At 33.7% G+C, this 17,767-nt stretch overlaps 1 protein-coding gene across 2 annotated transcripts in view; it reads right to left on the reverse strand.

The window, feature by feature from the left end:
- Window positions 1–712: 712 nt before the first annotated feature.
- Window positions 713–17,767, reverse strand: part of SNX14 (sorting nexin 14) — a 63,690-nt gene continuing 46,635 nt past the window's right edge. For both annotated transcript variants that reach the window (XM_016207320.2, XM_016207319.2), the window contains 11 exons: window positions 16,643–16,726; window positions 15,157–15,257; window positions 12,915–13,026; window positions 10,601–10,641; window positions 10,343–10,462; window positions 7,860–7,983; window positions 5,444–5,608; window positions 5,172–5,267; window positions 2,636–2,727; window positions 1,921–1,977; window positions 713–913 (listed from right to left, as the gene is read on the reverse strand). In XM_016207320.2, coding sequence (XP_016062806.2) covers window positions 875–913; window positions 1,921–1,977; window positions 2,636–2,727; window positions 5,172–5,267; window positions 5,444–5,608; window positions 7,860–7,983; window positions 10,343–10,462; window positions 10,601–10,641; window positions 12,915–13,026; window positions 15,157–15,257; window positions 16,643–16,726 — 1,031 coding nt within the window. In that variant the 3' untranslated portion in view covers window positions 713–874. The remainder of the gene's footprint in view (window positions 914–1,920; window positions 1,978–2,635; window positions 2,728–5,171; window positions 5,268–5,443; window positions 5,609–7,859; window positions 7,984–10,342; window positions 10,463–10,600; window positions 10,642–12,914; window positions 13,027–15,156; window positions 15,258–16,642; window positions 16,727–17,767) is intronic.

Raw genomic sequence — 17,767 nt, forward strand, 5'->3', positions numbered from 1 at the left:
AGTGACCCTAAATAACACACTAGATCAGATGTATTTAATTTACATTTACAGAACATTCCACCCCAAAACTGCAGAATATACATTCTTCTCAAGTGCACATCACTAGATGAGTAGATAAAAAAGCTGTGGTACATTAACACTATGGAATACTATGCAGCTGTGAAAAAGGATCACTTATCCTTTGGGACAGCATGGAGGGAACTGGAAAGTATTATGCTTAGCAAAATAAGCCAATTAGAGAAAGACAAGTACCACATGATCTCACTCATATGTGGAATGTAATAAACAAAATAAACTGATGAACAAAATAGATTCAGAGACATAGAAGCATGGAATAGACTGAGGGATCTCAGAGGGAATGTGGGGTGGGGGAGTGGGTGGGGAGAGATTAATCAAAGAACTTATATGTCTATAAGCATAACCCATGGACACAAACATTGTTATAGGGAAGGCCTGGGAGTGGGGTGGATGCGGGGTGGAGGGGTTCAATGGGGTAAAAAAGAGGCCACCTGTAATACTTTCAACAATAAAGATAAATTAAAAACAAACAACAAAAAATGATACAATAAAAAGGTTGTCGGCCTTATTTGTTTGTCCTAGGGGGATTATGAATTATCTCTTAAAAAATGGTAGTAACAAGTGACATATTTTAATAAGATTTAGATAACAGGTGTAAAATGAAAGGCTATAAACCCAATCACTTTAATCATAATTAAGTTTGTGTCAGTCTTTATTAAAACAAAAAAATCAAAATCTCAGGCACAGAATTACATGATATATACAAGAATATACAAAAGTAAAAGAAAACAGTATAAATCTACTACATTAGCACAGCAGAAATTTCAACTGGTTATTCTACCCCAAATCCAAATGTTTACATCCAGGATGTCGCAGAGGTAACTTCCTTTTGTACCTAAAGTAAAAGTAAATCTATTTAATCAAAGACAATAAAATAGGGTTTATTTATGAATTACCTAACAGTTCCATAGTTCCAGTGTATTAAAATTCTACCTAAGACATATATATACATACATATGTGTGTATATATATATAAATTATAAATATATATAAATTATAGATATAAATTAAACCAAAAGAAATTAGCTGGCATATGCCTCAGGTAATATTTATGTTTTAGAAATGAGAAAAATGGCAAGGTAAATAGGGACAGACTTTATAAAGTCTCAAACAGAGAGCTGAAGGTTTTCTGTACTGATTCCCATGTAAATTGAACATAAAATTTCTGTAACTGCCACCCTGTTTTAATATACATATAATAGTACTATTAATGAAAACTTATAATTAATAGGCAAATAGTCCAAATCTGAATTCTTCTACTCTATGAAACTGGCATTTCACTGCTATACCACAATCTTGAAGAGCAGTTATTTCATCTGATCAAAGGGATTAGTCAGAAAAATAAAAACAGTAAAAAACAATGACTTAAATCTTTGCTCAAACCTCCAAATCCTCAAGAGTCAATATAATAATAATATTACCATCCTCTTTTAAAATTCATTTTGTGCTCTTGGGTTAATATAAGTTCAGCTGCTTCAAAAATACTCAAATCTGATTTACACAGTATTCAGTGTTGCAGATGACGGCCTGGAGAACTTGGCCCATTCAAGCGCTAGGATTTAACCTCACACCTTCCTCTGGAAAGACTCTACAGGGTATAGGGTCCCTTTCTGCTTTTAGAAGGGATGAAGTCAAGGCAAAGGCTATTCAGTTCCTGACACCAAAATCCATTCTATGTTTGAGCATGTTGAATAAAGAAAACATAAAGAGCTATTTGTTAACGTTGTTCATTTTTAAAAGGATCATAGCCCCAAAGATTTCCTTAGTTTTTATGTCCCTATTAAAATAAATGTCAGCATATGATTAAAAACATAAATAATAAAATTGCTGCTTTTCAGTTACCTTATTGAGCTCTGGAAACAGTTCTTGTATCACAATGTCCAATAAAACATAAGTCAGCTGAAGCACAAAAATTTTTTTTAAACATTAGACAAAGAAACCCATAAAAATGATAAACATAATTCAGGACTATGGTTACTTCTAAATGGGTAGGCAGGGAATAGAACTGACAGTACAAAACAAGCACAAAAATAGCTTCAATTGTATCAATAATGCTCTGTTCTTAAGATGAGTGTTAGATACTCATGTGTTCACCTGTGGACATTTTATTATGCCTCATAATTCATTTTATGTTAGGTATTTTATAAATAACAAAAACTTTAAAGAAACAAACAGGATACAAAACTGTAACTGTATTAAGATCTCAACAGATATGTATGGACTCTAAATGTTAAAATGTTAATTGTGGTTATTCTATGTTATTTGAAGTAGAAATTCTCAATTTCTCAATTTTTACATTATTTCATGAATTTTCTGTATTTTCCAAGTTTTCTACAATGAATGTTTATTTTAAATGAAAACAATTCATGTTATAAAGAAAAAAAATCACCTAAAAAGAGTAACACAAATAAAACACACTTTTTTCTATTTGAATGTTTGAATTACACCACCTCGATTTAGTGCAGTGTCACTTCACAATTAATAATATACCACACCCCCTACTGTGTCACTCACCAAACCTAGCAATCTCTAGTCAACCTGCTTTAATGAGTTTTACCTGCTTGTTGAGAACTGGCTGCTGTAAGCCATCAAATAGGAGCCTGATGCTTTCATACTTGGCTTCTTCACCAATACACTTGACAATCACATCTAAACAAGAAAGCCACATGTGAAACAATTTTACATTATAATGTGACTCATCATTAACTGCATCATAAAAGAAAATCTCCACCCTGTTTCCCAGATATTATGCAAAAACTGTAAATCAGAATTTTCTAAACCTGGGTTTCTGCAAGGGTTCTACAGTCAAGTTGAGAAATGTACTATCAGGCATGCTCTTTTTGGATATTCACAAAGCACAAAGCATACTACAAGCATACAGGAATGTCGCAGTAAAGAAATATGCCTATACTATTAAGGGAGAAAAGATAGTTCAAAATAATACATACTGTATTATTCCATTCAGGGAAAACAAAATAAAATCCTAAAATTATGTCTACACTTGTACATACATGTATAGAAATGCACAGAAAAATGTCTGTGAGGATTAACACCAACTGGTGTTAATAGCTATTTCTGCACAGTGGGAAGAGGATGGCACCTACTTTTTACTCTACATATTTTCATGTTTAAATATCTTAATATAAAAAAAAAACTTTAACTGAATTTTTAACACAGACTTTCCTAAATGAATATGACCACTTTGTTTCTGTACTATTTGCATAATTACTATTAACCATCTTGCAGAACAATCCTTTTAGGAAATGTTTAAACACTAATTTAGGGTCCAGAAAGTGTCAAGTATCACTTGTTACCAAAAAGAATCAGTCTTTATTAAAATTTCTGCTGAATGTTTTCCCCCAAACAAGAAAAGAAAAATCATTCATAAATAAATAAGGTACTCAGATATTTGTCCCTTCTGCCCAATCATCATTAATGATGTTCACAGAAAATCCTCACTTTATGTTTGCTTCTATGAGATCAATCTAACCCTAAGAGGCAAAGGCCAAATTTAATTTACAATATGCATAGCAGATCCTTGGTATTTTCAAGCTAAGTAACTCAATATGGATCTTTTTGAATCCTCTAATTCACTAATATTACATAGACTTTCCTAATTAATATGCATGGAACATAACAAACAAACAAAAGTGATCCTTTCAGATCCTTCAGGAGTCACTAAGAAATGAGGAGTAAAGGACAACAGAATGACATGCCAAGTTTACTCACTAGCTAAATTACTCCTTCCCAAACAAAAGGCTTAAAGTAGATATGATTCAAATTTATGCCTCCGTAAAATAACAAATTTTTATATTCATTGGCTTTCCACGTTGTTCCTGAATATCAAGATCAAGACTGTTGCCTGGCTGGTGTTGCTCAGTGGTTGTGCATCAACCCATGAACCAAGAGGTCACCAGTTCGATTAGTCAGGGCACATGCCCAGGTCTCAGGCTCAGTCCTCAGTAGGGGGTGTGCAGAAGGCAGCCGATCAATGACTTTCATCAATGTTTCTATCTCTATCCTCTCCCTTCTCCCTTTCCCTTCCTCTCCCTAAAATCAATAAAAACATATTTAAAAAAACAAAATAAAACCTGACTGTTAAAACTGTGAATGCTCTATCATATTATAAAACAGGTAAGAAATTATTTCATCATTTACCTACAGAAGACTTACTCAAAAATAGCTTTTGTTCAGTTTTACATTCAGACCAGGAATTTAACTTAATTGTCTTCACACAGAGCTGCAATACCCTTCCTCTGGGACTAGTTTTTCAATGATGAGAATTCTGTAAGTTATAGTTCTAAGCCCTCTTCAATTCTTACTCTATATTTTCTCTCTGGGCATTATTATCCACTCACATGTGACTCCCAATATCTCTATCCTGTACCATCATTCCTTCAATTTCCAAACCTGGACAGCTAAATGCTTACTAGACATTTCCTATTGAATAATGTATAGGCCCTTTACACTCAAAATGTCCTAAACTGCTTTGACACCCCTGACATTTTTCCCTTCTATTTCCCATCTTAGTAAGAGGTTACTACCATTCATTTACTTAGTGGCCTGAGCCTATCTCCTTACAAGAGGTGATCATCCTCTTCCTTTGAGATACTCTGTGACTTGAAAATAACTCTATTATCACATGTATGTTTTGACTGCATGTCTGTCTTCCTGCTAGACTTTAGCTACCAAGTAGACTTTTTTTATCCCTTGCACTCTGCATAGTGCCTGGCACATAGAAGGTGCTCAATACATTTGGAATGAATTTTGATCTTTTAGTCATACATACTAGTATAGCTCTTCTCATGGTAAAGTAGACAGCAGGATTCCAATTGCCCCACAAACATGTCACTTTGATTGATTACAAGTTACTGTTAAAAGAATCAGTCTGTGTGCATAGAAATAGCCTTGTCTTAAAGTTCTTAGTGCTATCACTATAAAACCAAATTTTATTTAACTGAGTTAATTTTAATTGGCCCTTAAAACTATTTCTAAAATGAAAACTCACAGTAAAAATTAGCTCCAATAATTACTATACACTGTGACCTCAAAGTAGTGTAAATCTACATTAAACTACTTCTTAAATATTATACCTGGAATGTAATTCATCATTTCTTCAAAAGTCTGTTTTGCTCGTTTTTGCTTGTCTTGGAGAGAGCAAGGTTCAGTGTTTTCACAGAATACAGCATCTAAAAAGAGAAAATGAAGTGTTTACTGGAATTTTCAAGTATTATGCAAAAAGTATTTATTTTCTCATAGAAAAACTAATAAGCCAAATTAAAAAAAGACTTCTTACTCTTTTAGATCCAATTAAAATCATTAAAAGTACACAAAATATGAAACAAATACATGAGAAAATACAAACCTCTGAGAAGTGTTATAAGTGAGACCAAACGGTGCTCCTGAAATAACTTTTCTAGTTTACAGTGAAGATAGTAGTCAGTGTACATTTCCAGGGTGTTTTTAAAGAGAATTCGAGTTCCCATTAAGAGATGATGAAGCCAGTCAGGAAGTTGGAAAACCACTCGTCCTGAAAGGATCACATGGAATACTTTGTTTAAGATAAATATATATTTTAACATTTTCCAATATAAAAAAACACAAAGGGAAGATAGACTACAGAGAGAACAAAATTGAAAGAGTAAGGTGAGAGGAGGAACCAAGATGGCGCCATAGGTAAATGCAATACTCGCCTCCTCCCACAACCACATCAAAATTACAACTAAAGTACAGAACCACCATCATTAAGAACCGACTGAAATCTGGCTGAATGGAAGAGCTACAAGTAGAGAATTAAAGAATAAATCACACTGAGACAGGTAGGAGGGGCAAAGGCACTAAGGGGCAGGTATGATACCACGTGTGGTGGTTTAAAATCAAGAGGGGTATCTTGGCTGTAGAGGCCTCTCGTGAGGAGCAACTGGTCCCAGCCCCACACCAGACCCCTCAGCCCAGGGTTCCAGTGCCAGGAAGAGAAGTCCCTATAACTTCAGGCTATAAAAACCAGCAGGAATTGTGGCTGAGTAACAGAGAGGGTTCCTGGAGTCCCAGGCAGATCCTCTTAAAGGGCTGGTGCATGGACTTACTTGGAGTCACTCCCTCTGAGTTCCAGCACTGGGGCAGGAGCTTGAAAGGATCCAGGAACATAAGGGGAGGAACTAACTTGTCTGGCATCAAGGAAAGAACTGAGGGGGAGTTTCCTCTCAAACAAAAAGTAAAGGCAGAGGTCACTGGTACTCTTCTGAGACTTCCCCAGCCAGAGCCAACTGACAGGTGCCATATCTGAGTCTCCATTAACCTGGACCACACTGTTTGCTGGCCCTGGTGATTCCCTGAGACCCCACCCCACTCAAGCTGTTTGCATTGGCTTTTCCATATGAATGGCCTGTCGTGGCTCAGGCTGCAGACTTTCCTAAAATCTCTCAAACAAGCAGCAGCTGGCCTCAGTGTGCCCCATACCTCCTGATAAATGGCCCCAGGCCCGGCACTAGCTGCAGCTTGCCAAGGTTCACAGCTTGATCTCTTCCAAGACCAACACGAGTAGCAGGTATTTGCAGATCACTCTGTAGCTCATGCCAGAGAGCCCCAGGCAGGGAACAGGCAAAAGATGACTCTGTACCTCCTAGGAGGCCCCAGAGCCAGTGGACAGCTTCAGACTACGCCAGATTACAACCCTACCACATCCATGAGTGACACACAGTACAGCAGAGGACACTGAGAATCAAATCAGCAATTTGGAATATAAGGAAGCAAAAAACACCTAATCAGAAGAACAAAAAGAAAAAAGAATCCAAAAATATGAAAATAGCATAAGGAGCCTCTGAGACAACTTCAAGCATACCAACATTCATATCATGGGGATACTGGAAGGAGAAGAGACGGAGCAAAAAAAACCTGAAAACCTATTTGAAAAAGTAATTACAGAAAACTTCCCCCATGGTGAAAGAAATACACTTAGAAGTCCAGGAAGCACAGGAAGTCTCAAACAAGAGGAACCCAAAGAGGCCCACACATCATAATTAAAATGCCAAAAGTTAAAGTCAAATCTTAAAAGCAGCAAGAGAAAAGCAATCAGTTACCTACAAGGGAGCACCCATACAACTGTCAGCTGATTTCTCAACAGAAACTTTGCAGGCTAGAAGGGAGTGGCAAGAAATATTCAAAGTGATGAAAAGCAAGGACCTACAACCAAGATTACTCTACCCAGCAAAGCTATCATTTAGAACTGAAGGTCAGATAAAGAGCTTCACAATCTAGAAAAAGCTAAAGGAGTTCATCACCACCAAACCAGTAATACATGAAATGTTGAAGGGTATTCTTTAAGAAGAAGCTAATGAAGAAAATAGACCCAGAGACATTGAAACATGCAACAGACGAGTATTTTGGAAAGGGAGGGGGGAAAAAACAGGAAGATATTAACCAAAGAAGTTATATGCATATATGCATAACCCATGGACACAGACAATAGTGCAGTGTAGGCCTGGGGAGGGGGCAGGATCGGGGTGGAGAGAGTTAATGGGAGGAAAAAGGGGACATCTGTAATACTTTCAATAATAAAGATAAATTTTTTAAAAATAAAACAAATGGTCAATATTTTATTTGTAAACACTAGTAAACCTTAATATGTTCAAGGCCAATTGTATTGAATTCTTATAAAAGAATTACTTTCAATTTTTAAAAAAGTTACAACACAGCAATACTTAAGAGCATTAATTTGCATCACATAAGAATATGATACATGAATAAAAAACAGATTTTAATAGTTACCATGTCAATCTTACCTACATACATCAGGTAATCATAAACTCCATCTACAGTCATCATCTCCATAAAATAATTCTGGTTTTGCTTTCTTTCTGTATTCTCAGCACGGTTTGCATTATTCTTAAACAGGTCATTGAAAAGCTAAAGAAAAAGTTGAAATAATATAGAGATATGTAGTTCATTACACCTGTTGATAATAATCACTAAGGCTAAAGTGACACAGGCAAAAACATTTAAATTTTTCCCAATCAAAACAGAGTATCAGGTTAAGATCTGGCTCTAAAATGACACACTTATAGCCAAAACTGAATTTTAAAAATGTTCTTCCCAAAATATTACATAAAAGTCTACATTCATTCCAGAATTCATTATCTATAAAGAGCCCTTTTGTTTCTTTACACCAAAAGGAGCAAATGAACATAAATATGTATAAAGGTATTAATGATAGCTAATTTTAAAACTAACATAATTTAAAAATTATAAATCACTATTTAATTAAAGGGTGTTTAGAAGTGAACATTAAGCTTTTAGCAAAGTATATCTGGACAATAATAGTCAAAGCCCAGAAGGGACTTTGATTAATGTGAAAAAAACAAGATATGAAGAATTATGAATGAGGAAATGCAACTAAATCTTAACCCTCCTTACCCCCAAACTATGCAAAAAGCATCTATTCTTAATAATAATAATCAAATAGCAGAAATTAAAGAACTAAAAAAAATTTGATAGAAAAGATCAACAAAGCCAAAAAATAAATGGACAAAACCTTTGGCAAAACTGATCAAAAAAGATTAAAAAAAAAAAAGAAGAAGACATAAACAAAAGGGGATGCCCTAGCCATTTTAGCTCAGTGGTCAAAGTATCGGCCCTCAGTCTGAAGGGTCCTGGGTTCGAGACCGGCCAAGGGCACATACCTCAGTTGCAGGCTCAATCCCCCGCCCCAGTCGGTGCGAGAGCGGGAGGCATCCAATCGACATGTCTCTCTCACATCGATGTTTCTCTCTCTCCCTTCCACTCTCTCTGAAAAAAATGGAAAAAATGTCCTTGGGTGAGGATTAAAAAAAAGGGGGGGAGGACATAACGATGTCAGAGAAAATAAAAAGAAAATATTATTGACAACTTTAGGCCAAAAGATTTTCAAATTTAGATAAAATGGAAAATTTGTTGAAAAATATAACCTATAAAAAAAGTGATTCATAAGATAATAAACCTAGAGATTATAGTCATTAAAGAAGTTAAATTTGGTTGTCAAAAAAAATCTTCCTACAGCCCGGCCAGGCGTGGCTCAGCGGCTGAGCGTTGACCTAGGATCCAGGCGACCAGGGTTCAACTCCTGGTCAGGGCACATGCCCGGGTTGTGGGATCAATCCCCAGTCTCGGGAGTACAGGAGGCAGCCGATCAATGACTCATCATTGATGTTTCTGTCTCTCTCTCCCCCTCTCCTTTCCCCTCTCTGAAATCAATAAAGATATATTAAATAAATAAAAATAAAATAAAATTGTCCTCCTAAAAAGAATCTATTAAAAAAAAAAACTTCCTACAAACAAAACTCAAGGCCTAGATGACTTTACCAACAAATTCTATCAATTATTTAAAAAACCAATAATTTCAATGACTCTACCAGCAAAAGAAAAAGGTCAATATAACATTGATAACAAAACCCAACAAGGACAGAATAAGAAGGAAAGTCCAGCCATAAACATAGATGTAAACTTCTTTGATCTCATAATGGATATCTATGAAAAAAGCTACACTGTATTATTTAATGGTGAAACACTGAAATCATTCTCTTTATGTAGCAGGTCCTAGCCATAAATGAAACAAAACCTGCCATCACTTGCAAATAAGTTTGTAAATCTAAAAGCATTAATAAATATATTACTAAAATTAATACAAGTATAGCAAAATTATTGCATTAAAAAAAATCAATACACAAAAGTCCACTGTATTTCTGTTTACCAACAGTAAAGTTAAAGTAATAACAAAAATGAAGGTGTTTCAGGGGAGAAGAGGACTGTCCCAAGGCTGAGCACTACTCTGGCACTAAACTGAGCTTCTTGCAGACAGGGAATATATATTGCCAGTGTCTAACACTCAATAGTAGGCACACAATAAAATACTTGTTTAAAGAATAGATAAAATACTTTATAAACCATCAAAATTAATAATACCTTCAAGTAAACATAAATACATATAGCAAGTGATTCCTTGATTATTGAAGTTGGTGATTTCTAACCTCAGAAAACCACTTTAAAAAAAAATCCCCCAAATACAGAAATGGTAGAAGTTTGCAAATACATCATCTAAAGAAACATTTTGTTAAAGCAAAGAACCAAGCAACTATTTACAATACCCTCCTTACACTATACAACTAATTTCCATATAAAGAAAATTAAAAGTCCCATCCATTTAATTAACAGAGGATTATCCCTATAATGGAAATGTAATCTCAAGTAGGACAACATCAAACTTATGGTTCTTTAAAGGAATGTTCAGTACCTTTTTGTTGTTTTCTGAAGTAGGGCTGAGAATGGTCAGTTCTGGTTTACATGGTTTAGGCTTTGGAGATTCACAAGAATTAATGAAATTCATGATGAAAGGTTCCAAATGCTGACCTTTCTGTGGTAATATAGAGATCATAGTTTGAAAATTAAAAATTAAGATTATGATTTTCAGTATCACATAACCCATTAAAATTTATTAACATTTAAATATGCTTTTAACTATCATGTTATAGAATACACATAAATTATTTACCTCTTTCATTAGTTTTCCAGGAACAGCCTTTATAATTTTCCCTACAATTAGAAGTAAAATATTACTTTTATGAAGGCATAATATACATCGTAATTGCTTATATGAATACTTCAATAGGTAATTTTAAGTACTGAGCCAAGTAGCTCAGCAATTGAGCATTGACCTAGGATCGAGGAGATTGCGGTTCGATTCCCGGTCATGGCACATGCCCAGGTTGTGGGCTCGATCCCCAGTATGGGGCATGAAGGAGGCAGCCGATCAATGACTCTTTCTCATCATTGATGTTTTTATCTCTCTCCCTTTCCCTTCCTCTCTCTGAAATCAATAAAGACATATGTAAAAAAAAAAAAGAAATAATTACCTTAACAGAAATTTACAGTAACTATGGTATACTTAACGATTTATAGCTACAACATTTGGAATTTATTTTTAAATAATCCAGTGAGGTGGAGGTGGGGGAAGAGATAGAAAAAGCCAAGTGTTGATAACTGTTGAACTAGAGTAAGGAATTCATTATTCAAATTTCTCTACTTTTGTGTATATTTGATATTTTCCATAAGAAATGTTTTCAAAAGATTTTTTAAAATGAATACATAAAGATATCTAAAAGTATACAAAATGTAGTCAAAAGAAAAGTTTTAAAATTGCTACATTTAAATTGGCTATTTGAGTAGTTTATATTCTGTATTTTAGATTAAGAATATATTCTAATCCTGTTTAACCAAAATTTCTTCTTGATCTTACCTCTAGATTCTCTTGTTTTGGGGGGTTTTTTTGTGTGTTTTTTTAATTAAAATATATCTTTACTGATTTCAAAGAGAGGAAAGGAGAGGGATAGAGAGATAGAAACATCAGTGATGAGAGAGTCATTGATCAGCTGCCTCCTGCACGCCCCTCACTGGGGATCGAGCCTGCAACCCGGGCATGTGCCATGACTGGGAATCAAACCGCAATCTCCTGGATCCTAGGCCCATGCTCAACTGCTGAGCCAAGCCTGGCTGGACTAGATTCCCTTGTTATAAAATATCAAACTTCTTAAGATTTTCTAAAGATTTTAAAAATGACTGTAAAAATTAGTCAAAATTTATAAATACCACTTAAATTTCTTTTCGTTCAATTTAAAAAAAGTAGCAAGAGACATAACAGTCGAAATTAAAAATGGAGATTATTTCACAACATGCAAACCAGCCAATCAGGCTACTTCTCTTTGGTACCTCCATAAACCACTCCTCCCCCTCATTAGAATTTCCAAAGGTCCTTAAATTACAGGACTTCATTCTATGCTTTTCTCTAGGACATGCTCTGCCTGAGCCAAATGATTTGCTCACTCTGATTTCAAACAACACTCAAACTTCTCTATAATTTGCCTATCTTCTGCCTTTTGAAACTTCAACTAAATTCTATAAATTCAACAAATTCAGAACTATTCTTACTTTATTCCCTATCTCAGCAAGTAACAGCATTCACCCAGTTGTTGAAATAGAAACCTGGGTCACTTTGAACATTTCTTCCTCAGTCAAACCGTCCATAACCAGATCTACCCAATTCTCTCTCTTATAACCATATATACAATGTCCTCACATTTTCCCTGATAAGAAGACACCCTGCCCCACCCCAAACACACACATACCAAATATTTTCGCTCAACTAAATATATTAATTTGGAGAGATACAGATAAAAGCCAAATGTCTACTTATAATATTCAACTCATTCATTGAGGTCTATATAGACTTAAGATTACGTTATGTAAAATATATTTAGAAATACTGCTTTTCTTCCATTATCATCTTTAACAATTTTATTAACACTTTTCCAGATTATATTAGTTTGGTCTGTATTTAACTTTATATAAAAGAAATCATGCTGTATATATTCTTTTGTGTCTTGCTTCTTTCATTCAACATGTTTTTAAGATTATTGACACTGCTGCAAGAAGCTATATGGTATAGGTATTCATTGCTATAGGTATTAATTTTATGAATCTACCACAATTTATCTGTCCATTCTATTGCTGATAAACATTTGTATTATTTCCAGTTTTGGCTATTATAAACAATGCTGCTATGAACAGTCTTAAATATGAATACAAGCTTCTCATACAAAGTATATATCTCAGAGAGGAACTGCTGGGTTATTTAGTTTTATACCAAACTGTTTTTTCAAGTGGTTTTCCAACTTATACTAACAGTGTATAAGAAGCACTTTAGAGTTTGGCACATGGCTTCATTATATAAACTATTTTTCTAAATTAATCTGAAAATGCTGATTTTTTTCAGTTTATCCTCTCATATGTGATTTTCTAATTTGACTTACCAAGATTTACATCTGGTAGTATCTTATCAAGAAATTGTGTTTCTCCACCATTGGGGGAGAGGAAATCTGCCAGAAGTTGACTATTACTCAGTTCTGGATGCTGCAGAAGTTTCTTGAATCAACAAAAAAAGAAAAATAGTTTTAAAATCTAGAAGGGTGTTCAAAACTATTTTAAAATAATTTTTAAACTAATTAAACAATTTTAAATCCTCCAAAGCTATTTCATATCCAGAATAAAACTATATTTATAGAAAAAATAGTATCACAAAGCAGATAAACCCTCAGTCTGTACAGTCAAACATGAATGGGTTTGAATTCTGGCTCTTCTGTGTGACAGTAGGTGTCCCTAGAAAAGTTCCTAAATTGCCTAAGAGTCAGTTTCCTCACGCATAAAATGAAAATAATACTTCCTACTTTATAATGTTGTTATATAAAGCATTTAGCACCTACCTGATACACAGGAAGGAAGACCATAAATATCAGCTAATATTATTTTTCAGTTTCTCAACTATAAAATAAGTATTATAATATCATACAACTATCTTGATAATTAAAAGAAGTTGGCATAAAAAATTCAGCAAAGACTCAATGTAGAAATGTGAAATAACTTGGAAAATCTGTTGTCTGGTCTTCCTATAACACTATTTTTTTATGAAACAAACTGAACTTTTAAAGCCAACATTAACTCACTCTTACCTAACATTCATTTTTGTAATTATGAAACAGTTACAAAACTATGAGCAGAAATCTACAGGGTGGGGCAAAAGTAGGTTTACATTTGCTCTATGGAAAATAATACGATAATTAATAGATAATAATACAAGAATAAACACTTTTATTTACTCACAACTGTAAACCTACTTTTGCCCCACCCTGTATATAAACAAAATACCAGTACTGCAACCTTTAACTCCATATTACCAGAAAATATTTCTTCTAGAATGAGGTACTCTCGTCCTCAGAAAGAATTAGTCAGTTCAAATAATGAGTAATGATATCAACAAAGACAAAAGTTAACAATACTGTATTGTTGTGTTCGAATAACCTTGTAATGCCCTGGCCAGTGTGGCTCAGTTGGTTGGGCATCATCCCGTACACCAAAAAGTGGCCTGTTTGATTCCCAGTCAGGGCACATGTCCAGGCTGCAGGTTCAATCCCCGGTAGGGGGTGTGCCGGAGGCAGCCGATCGATGTTTCACTCTCATATTGATGTTTCTCTCTCTCTCTCCTTCTCCCTTCCACTTTCTCTCTAAAAATCAAGTAAAATAAATAAATAAGTAAGTAAGTAAGTAAGTAAATAAATAAATAAATAAATAAATAAATAAAATATATATATATATCCTGTAGTAAATAGCAAATTCATATTTCAACTTTCACACCACCAAAAATATATAAAAAATACTTTCTGAGTTAAAGTATTCAACAGTTCAAACACAGTAAATAAAATGTAAATACCTTTTTATACTGTTGAATATTTTTATCTTATAAAGCACTTATTTTTGGCTATAAGGTAACCAAATTTAACTGCGTTAACACTTAATAAAAACTACAAAATTGAGTGTCTAAATAAAAATGATGTGTTAAAAAATAAAACAAAAGTGTCCTCTTTGGTCTTATGCACTTGATTAAAGAAAGACGATCATTAATTTTAGAGAAGTCTCAAATAAGTAACTTTTAAGCTGAGTGTACCAACAGTGAAAATATACCAGTTGTACTGTTTATATAACACAATGATCACACACTGAGAACAATGGAATTAACTTCCAAGTGGTAAATGGTAGGTCAGGAGATCCCAAGAAACTGGAAAAACACATTCAAATTGAAAAAGGGAAAGAACTGAAGAACAAAACAGGAGGGAAGATTTCTAAGTTCAGAAAGTGCTGAACACAAAATCAAACAAAGAATAAGACAAAAATAACAAAAACTACCGTTTTCTTAGAATGTATTTAATCTTTTACACCAAAGTTTTTGTTTCTTTAACTTCCCAAACCAAAACTAAACCCAACATATGACTTTCTTTCCTCTAAGAAAATATCTGGTATTTCATTAGTTATAAATTTTTTTTAAAAGTATATTCTTGACAATAATTCATCTTCACATAAAAAATTATAAATAAAAGAATTTTAGAAATCAACATTGATATGTATTTGTAAAGCAAAGCATATACATACAAGAGGAAAATAAGACAAATTAGAGAATTCTATGATTAGCAGGCAGTGTTCTAAATTAAGTTGGTGCTATACCTGCAGATACTCCTGAAACTCTTCTCTCTTTGACTTTAAGAACTCATAATTTTTGGGACCAATAATTCTCTTGGAAGGAAGCTGGGCATCAGGAAATGTGCCTGAAATTAATATATGTGAAAGTTATTATTATATTCTGCTACTACTTTAAAAACCTAATTTATAATTTACTATAACAAGTTCACATCCACATGCTTGTCTTGTAGAGATGTGTCATTATCTTTTAAATAATCTGTACAAAATCAGAGATTACAGTTGTCAGACCAAAGAACTTGAATCTACTGATATCCAAAATATCACTACTCTTTATACAGATATATTTAACCTTCTATACTAGTAAAAAAAGCTTCAAAAAATTATCATGAGATTATTTTGCAAACAATGGGATTTTACTAAAGAAATACCAACTCTCTCACGGGAAAAAAATTATATTGCCAATGCTATATAAGCTTAAAAACAAAATTTAGAAACCATGGATGTGCTTTCTCAGACAGGGCTGACTTTGGAAATTTTAGTACCAAAAAGGAAAAATACTGTTGGGAATCTAACCAACTTTGGTTAATCTGGGATTTTAAAGTATGGAGATAAATGATCTTCTCTCAACTCTAAACCAAAGGAAAAGTTCTGAGAGAAAGAATGAGACAAGGATAGCATTGCATGAGGTTGGCAGAGACAAAGAGAAAACCATTTAAAGACAAGTACAATGTCAAAATCTAGGCAAAAAGTACAGAGTAGGACTTTGTGGGTTTTTTTTTAAATCTTCCTATAATCTCTTTACCATGAGATTTGCTCTTATAGTAGGGTAAAGAAGGTCCCCTGCCCTTCTCAATTTAGAACCAACCTGAATTTGGATCAGGGGACATTCCACAGAGCTTTTCTAAAATAAAAGGATTTGGAATACATAAATCAAACCCACCAACATAGAAAATGACTGGAAATACTTCATAACTATATCCCTAATATTAATTAATATAAGTGAATAGATGGGAGAGACTAAGAGGGGAGAAAAAGAACTAAAACGAAAAAGTGCTCTCCTTTTCTGATTGATCTATCCTCAAAAGAAACATTCATCCACAAGTTTAGTTTCCATATCTAAATCTAAAAGCTAAATTAAAACATTTCCCATGATGCATAGTAAATATATCTACCAAGACAGATAATGGTAAAACAAGAGCAACTCTGAAATGCCTGCTTTAAACTATCCACCACATCAGGTTAAACAAAAATTAAATTGGAGAATCTTTTCTAAAATACAGTTTAAAAATAGGTATATTTTACATTTTAATATTATTTAAAAAGCAATAAATATGCATTGTAAAACTTTATAAAATATAAAAAAGCAGAAATAAGATAAAAAATGTTCCTAATACCAATATCAGTGTACATTTCCTTGTTACTATTACTTAAAATAAAAAAATTAATCTGGTTCCACAGCTTTCAAGAAAGCTAAGGCTGAAATGTAATGTATAAAGAAAGGACAACATACCATGAAATTCCGTTAATTTTGATTCAAGTACATAGAATTCAAGATATCTCCTATAGACAGACCAATGTTCAGGCTCATGCCCAACTGTAAATTGAATGAATATACATTGAGCAATAAATAATTTTACAAGCTACTATTAAAAGAATGCAGTATTTAAAACATTAAGTATACAGAGCTGGAAATTATTCCAGTCCTAATAATTTATTATTTCTTAGCATCACACTATTAACATATTTTATCCCATATTTTAATTTTAAATTATTTATAAGACTTTGATAAAATTCACCTATTTATGAAGTTATTTCAATAAAATATACATTTTTCTACAACAGACTTGTAGAGCTCAGCAACTTCAAAAAATTATGCAATTATAATTAGTTTTTAAATTTCACAAAAATGCTGTTTCATAAAAAATTTATAGTCAGTTTTGGGTATCTCAAATATTTACTAATTGTCCTGATCTAATACAGTATAGAACAAGACTATAGCCCGGCTGGGTGTGGCTCAGCACTTGAGAGTCGATCTAGGATCCAGGCGATCGGGGTTCAATTCTCAGTCAGGGCACATGCCCGGGTTGCGGGCTCGATCGCCAGTCAGAGATGTGCAGGAGGCAGCCAATCAATGACTCTCTCATCATTGATGTTTCCATCTCTCTCCCTCCCTCTCCTTTCCTCTCTCTGAAATCAATAAAGATATATTTTTTTAAAAACCAAAAAAACCCAGGACTATACAATAGAATTTTCTGCAAATTCTGTAAATGTTCTATATTACCTGCACTAATATAGTAGCTATTAGCTATTGATCACTTAAAATGTGGCTGGTCTGAGAAAAGAACTTAACTTTTAATATAACCTAATTTTAATTGCCACAGGTAGACAGTGGCTACCAAACTGGATAGCAAGAACTAACGGTTTAAAGAATAAGTCAGGTCAGTATGCCTATTCCAATTCCAGTCCCCCATTTACTAACTACGGGGTGAAACAAAAGGTTTATAGTTGTTCATATGAAAAATAATACAATAACTGATAAACAATAATACAAGAATAAACTGTTTTGTGTACTCACAACTGTAAACCTACTTTTGTCTCACCTTGTATGTAAACTTGAACAAATAACTTAACCTCA

This window comes from Miniopterus natalensis, chromosome 5 (genome assembly GCF_054644295.1).
Source record: "Miniopterus natalensis isolate mMinNat1 chromosome 5, mMinNat1.hap1, whole genome shotgun sequence".
NCBI lineage: Eukaryota > Metazoa > Chordata > Mammalia > Chiroptera > Miniopteridae > Miniopterus > Miniopterus natalensis.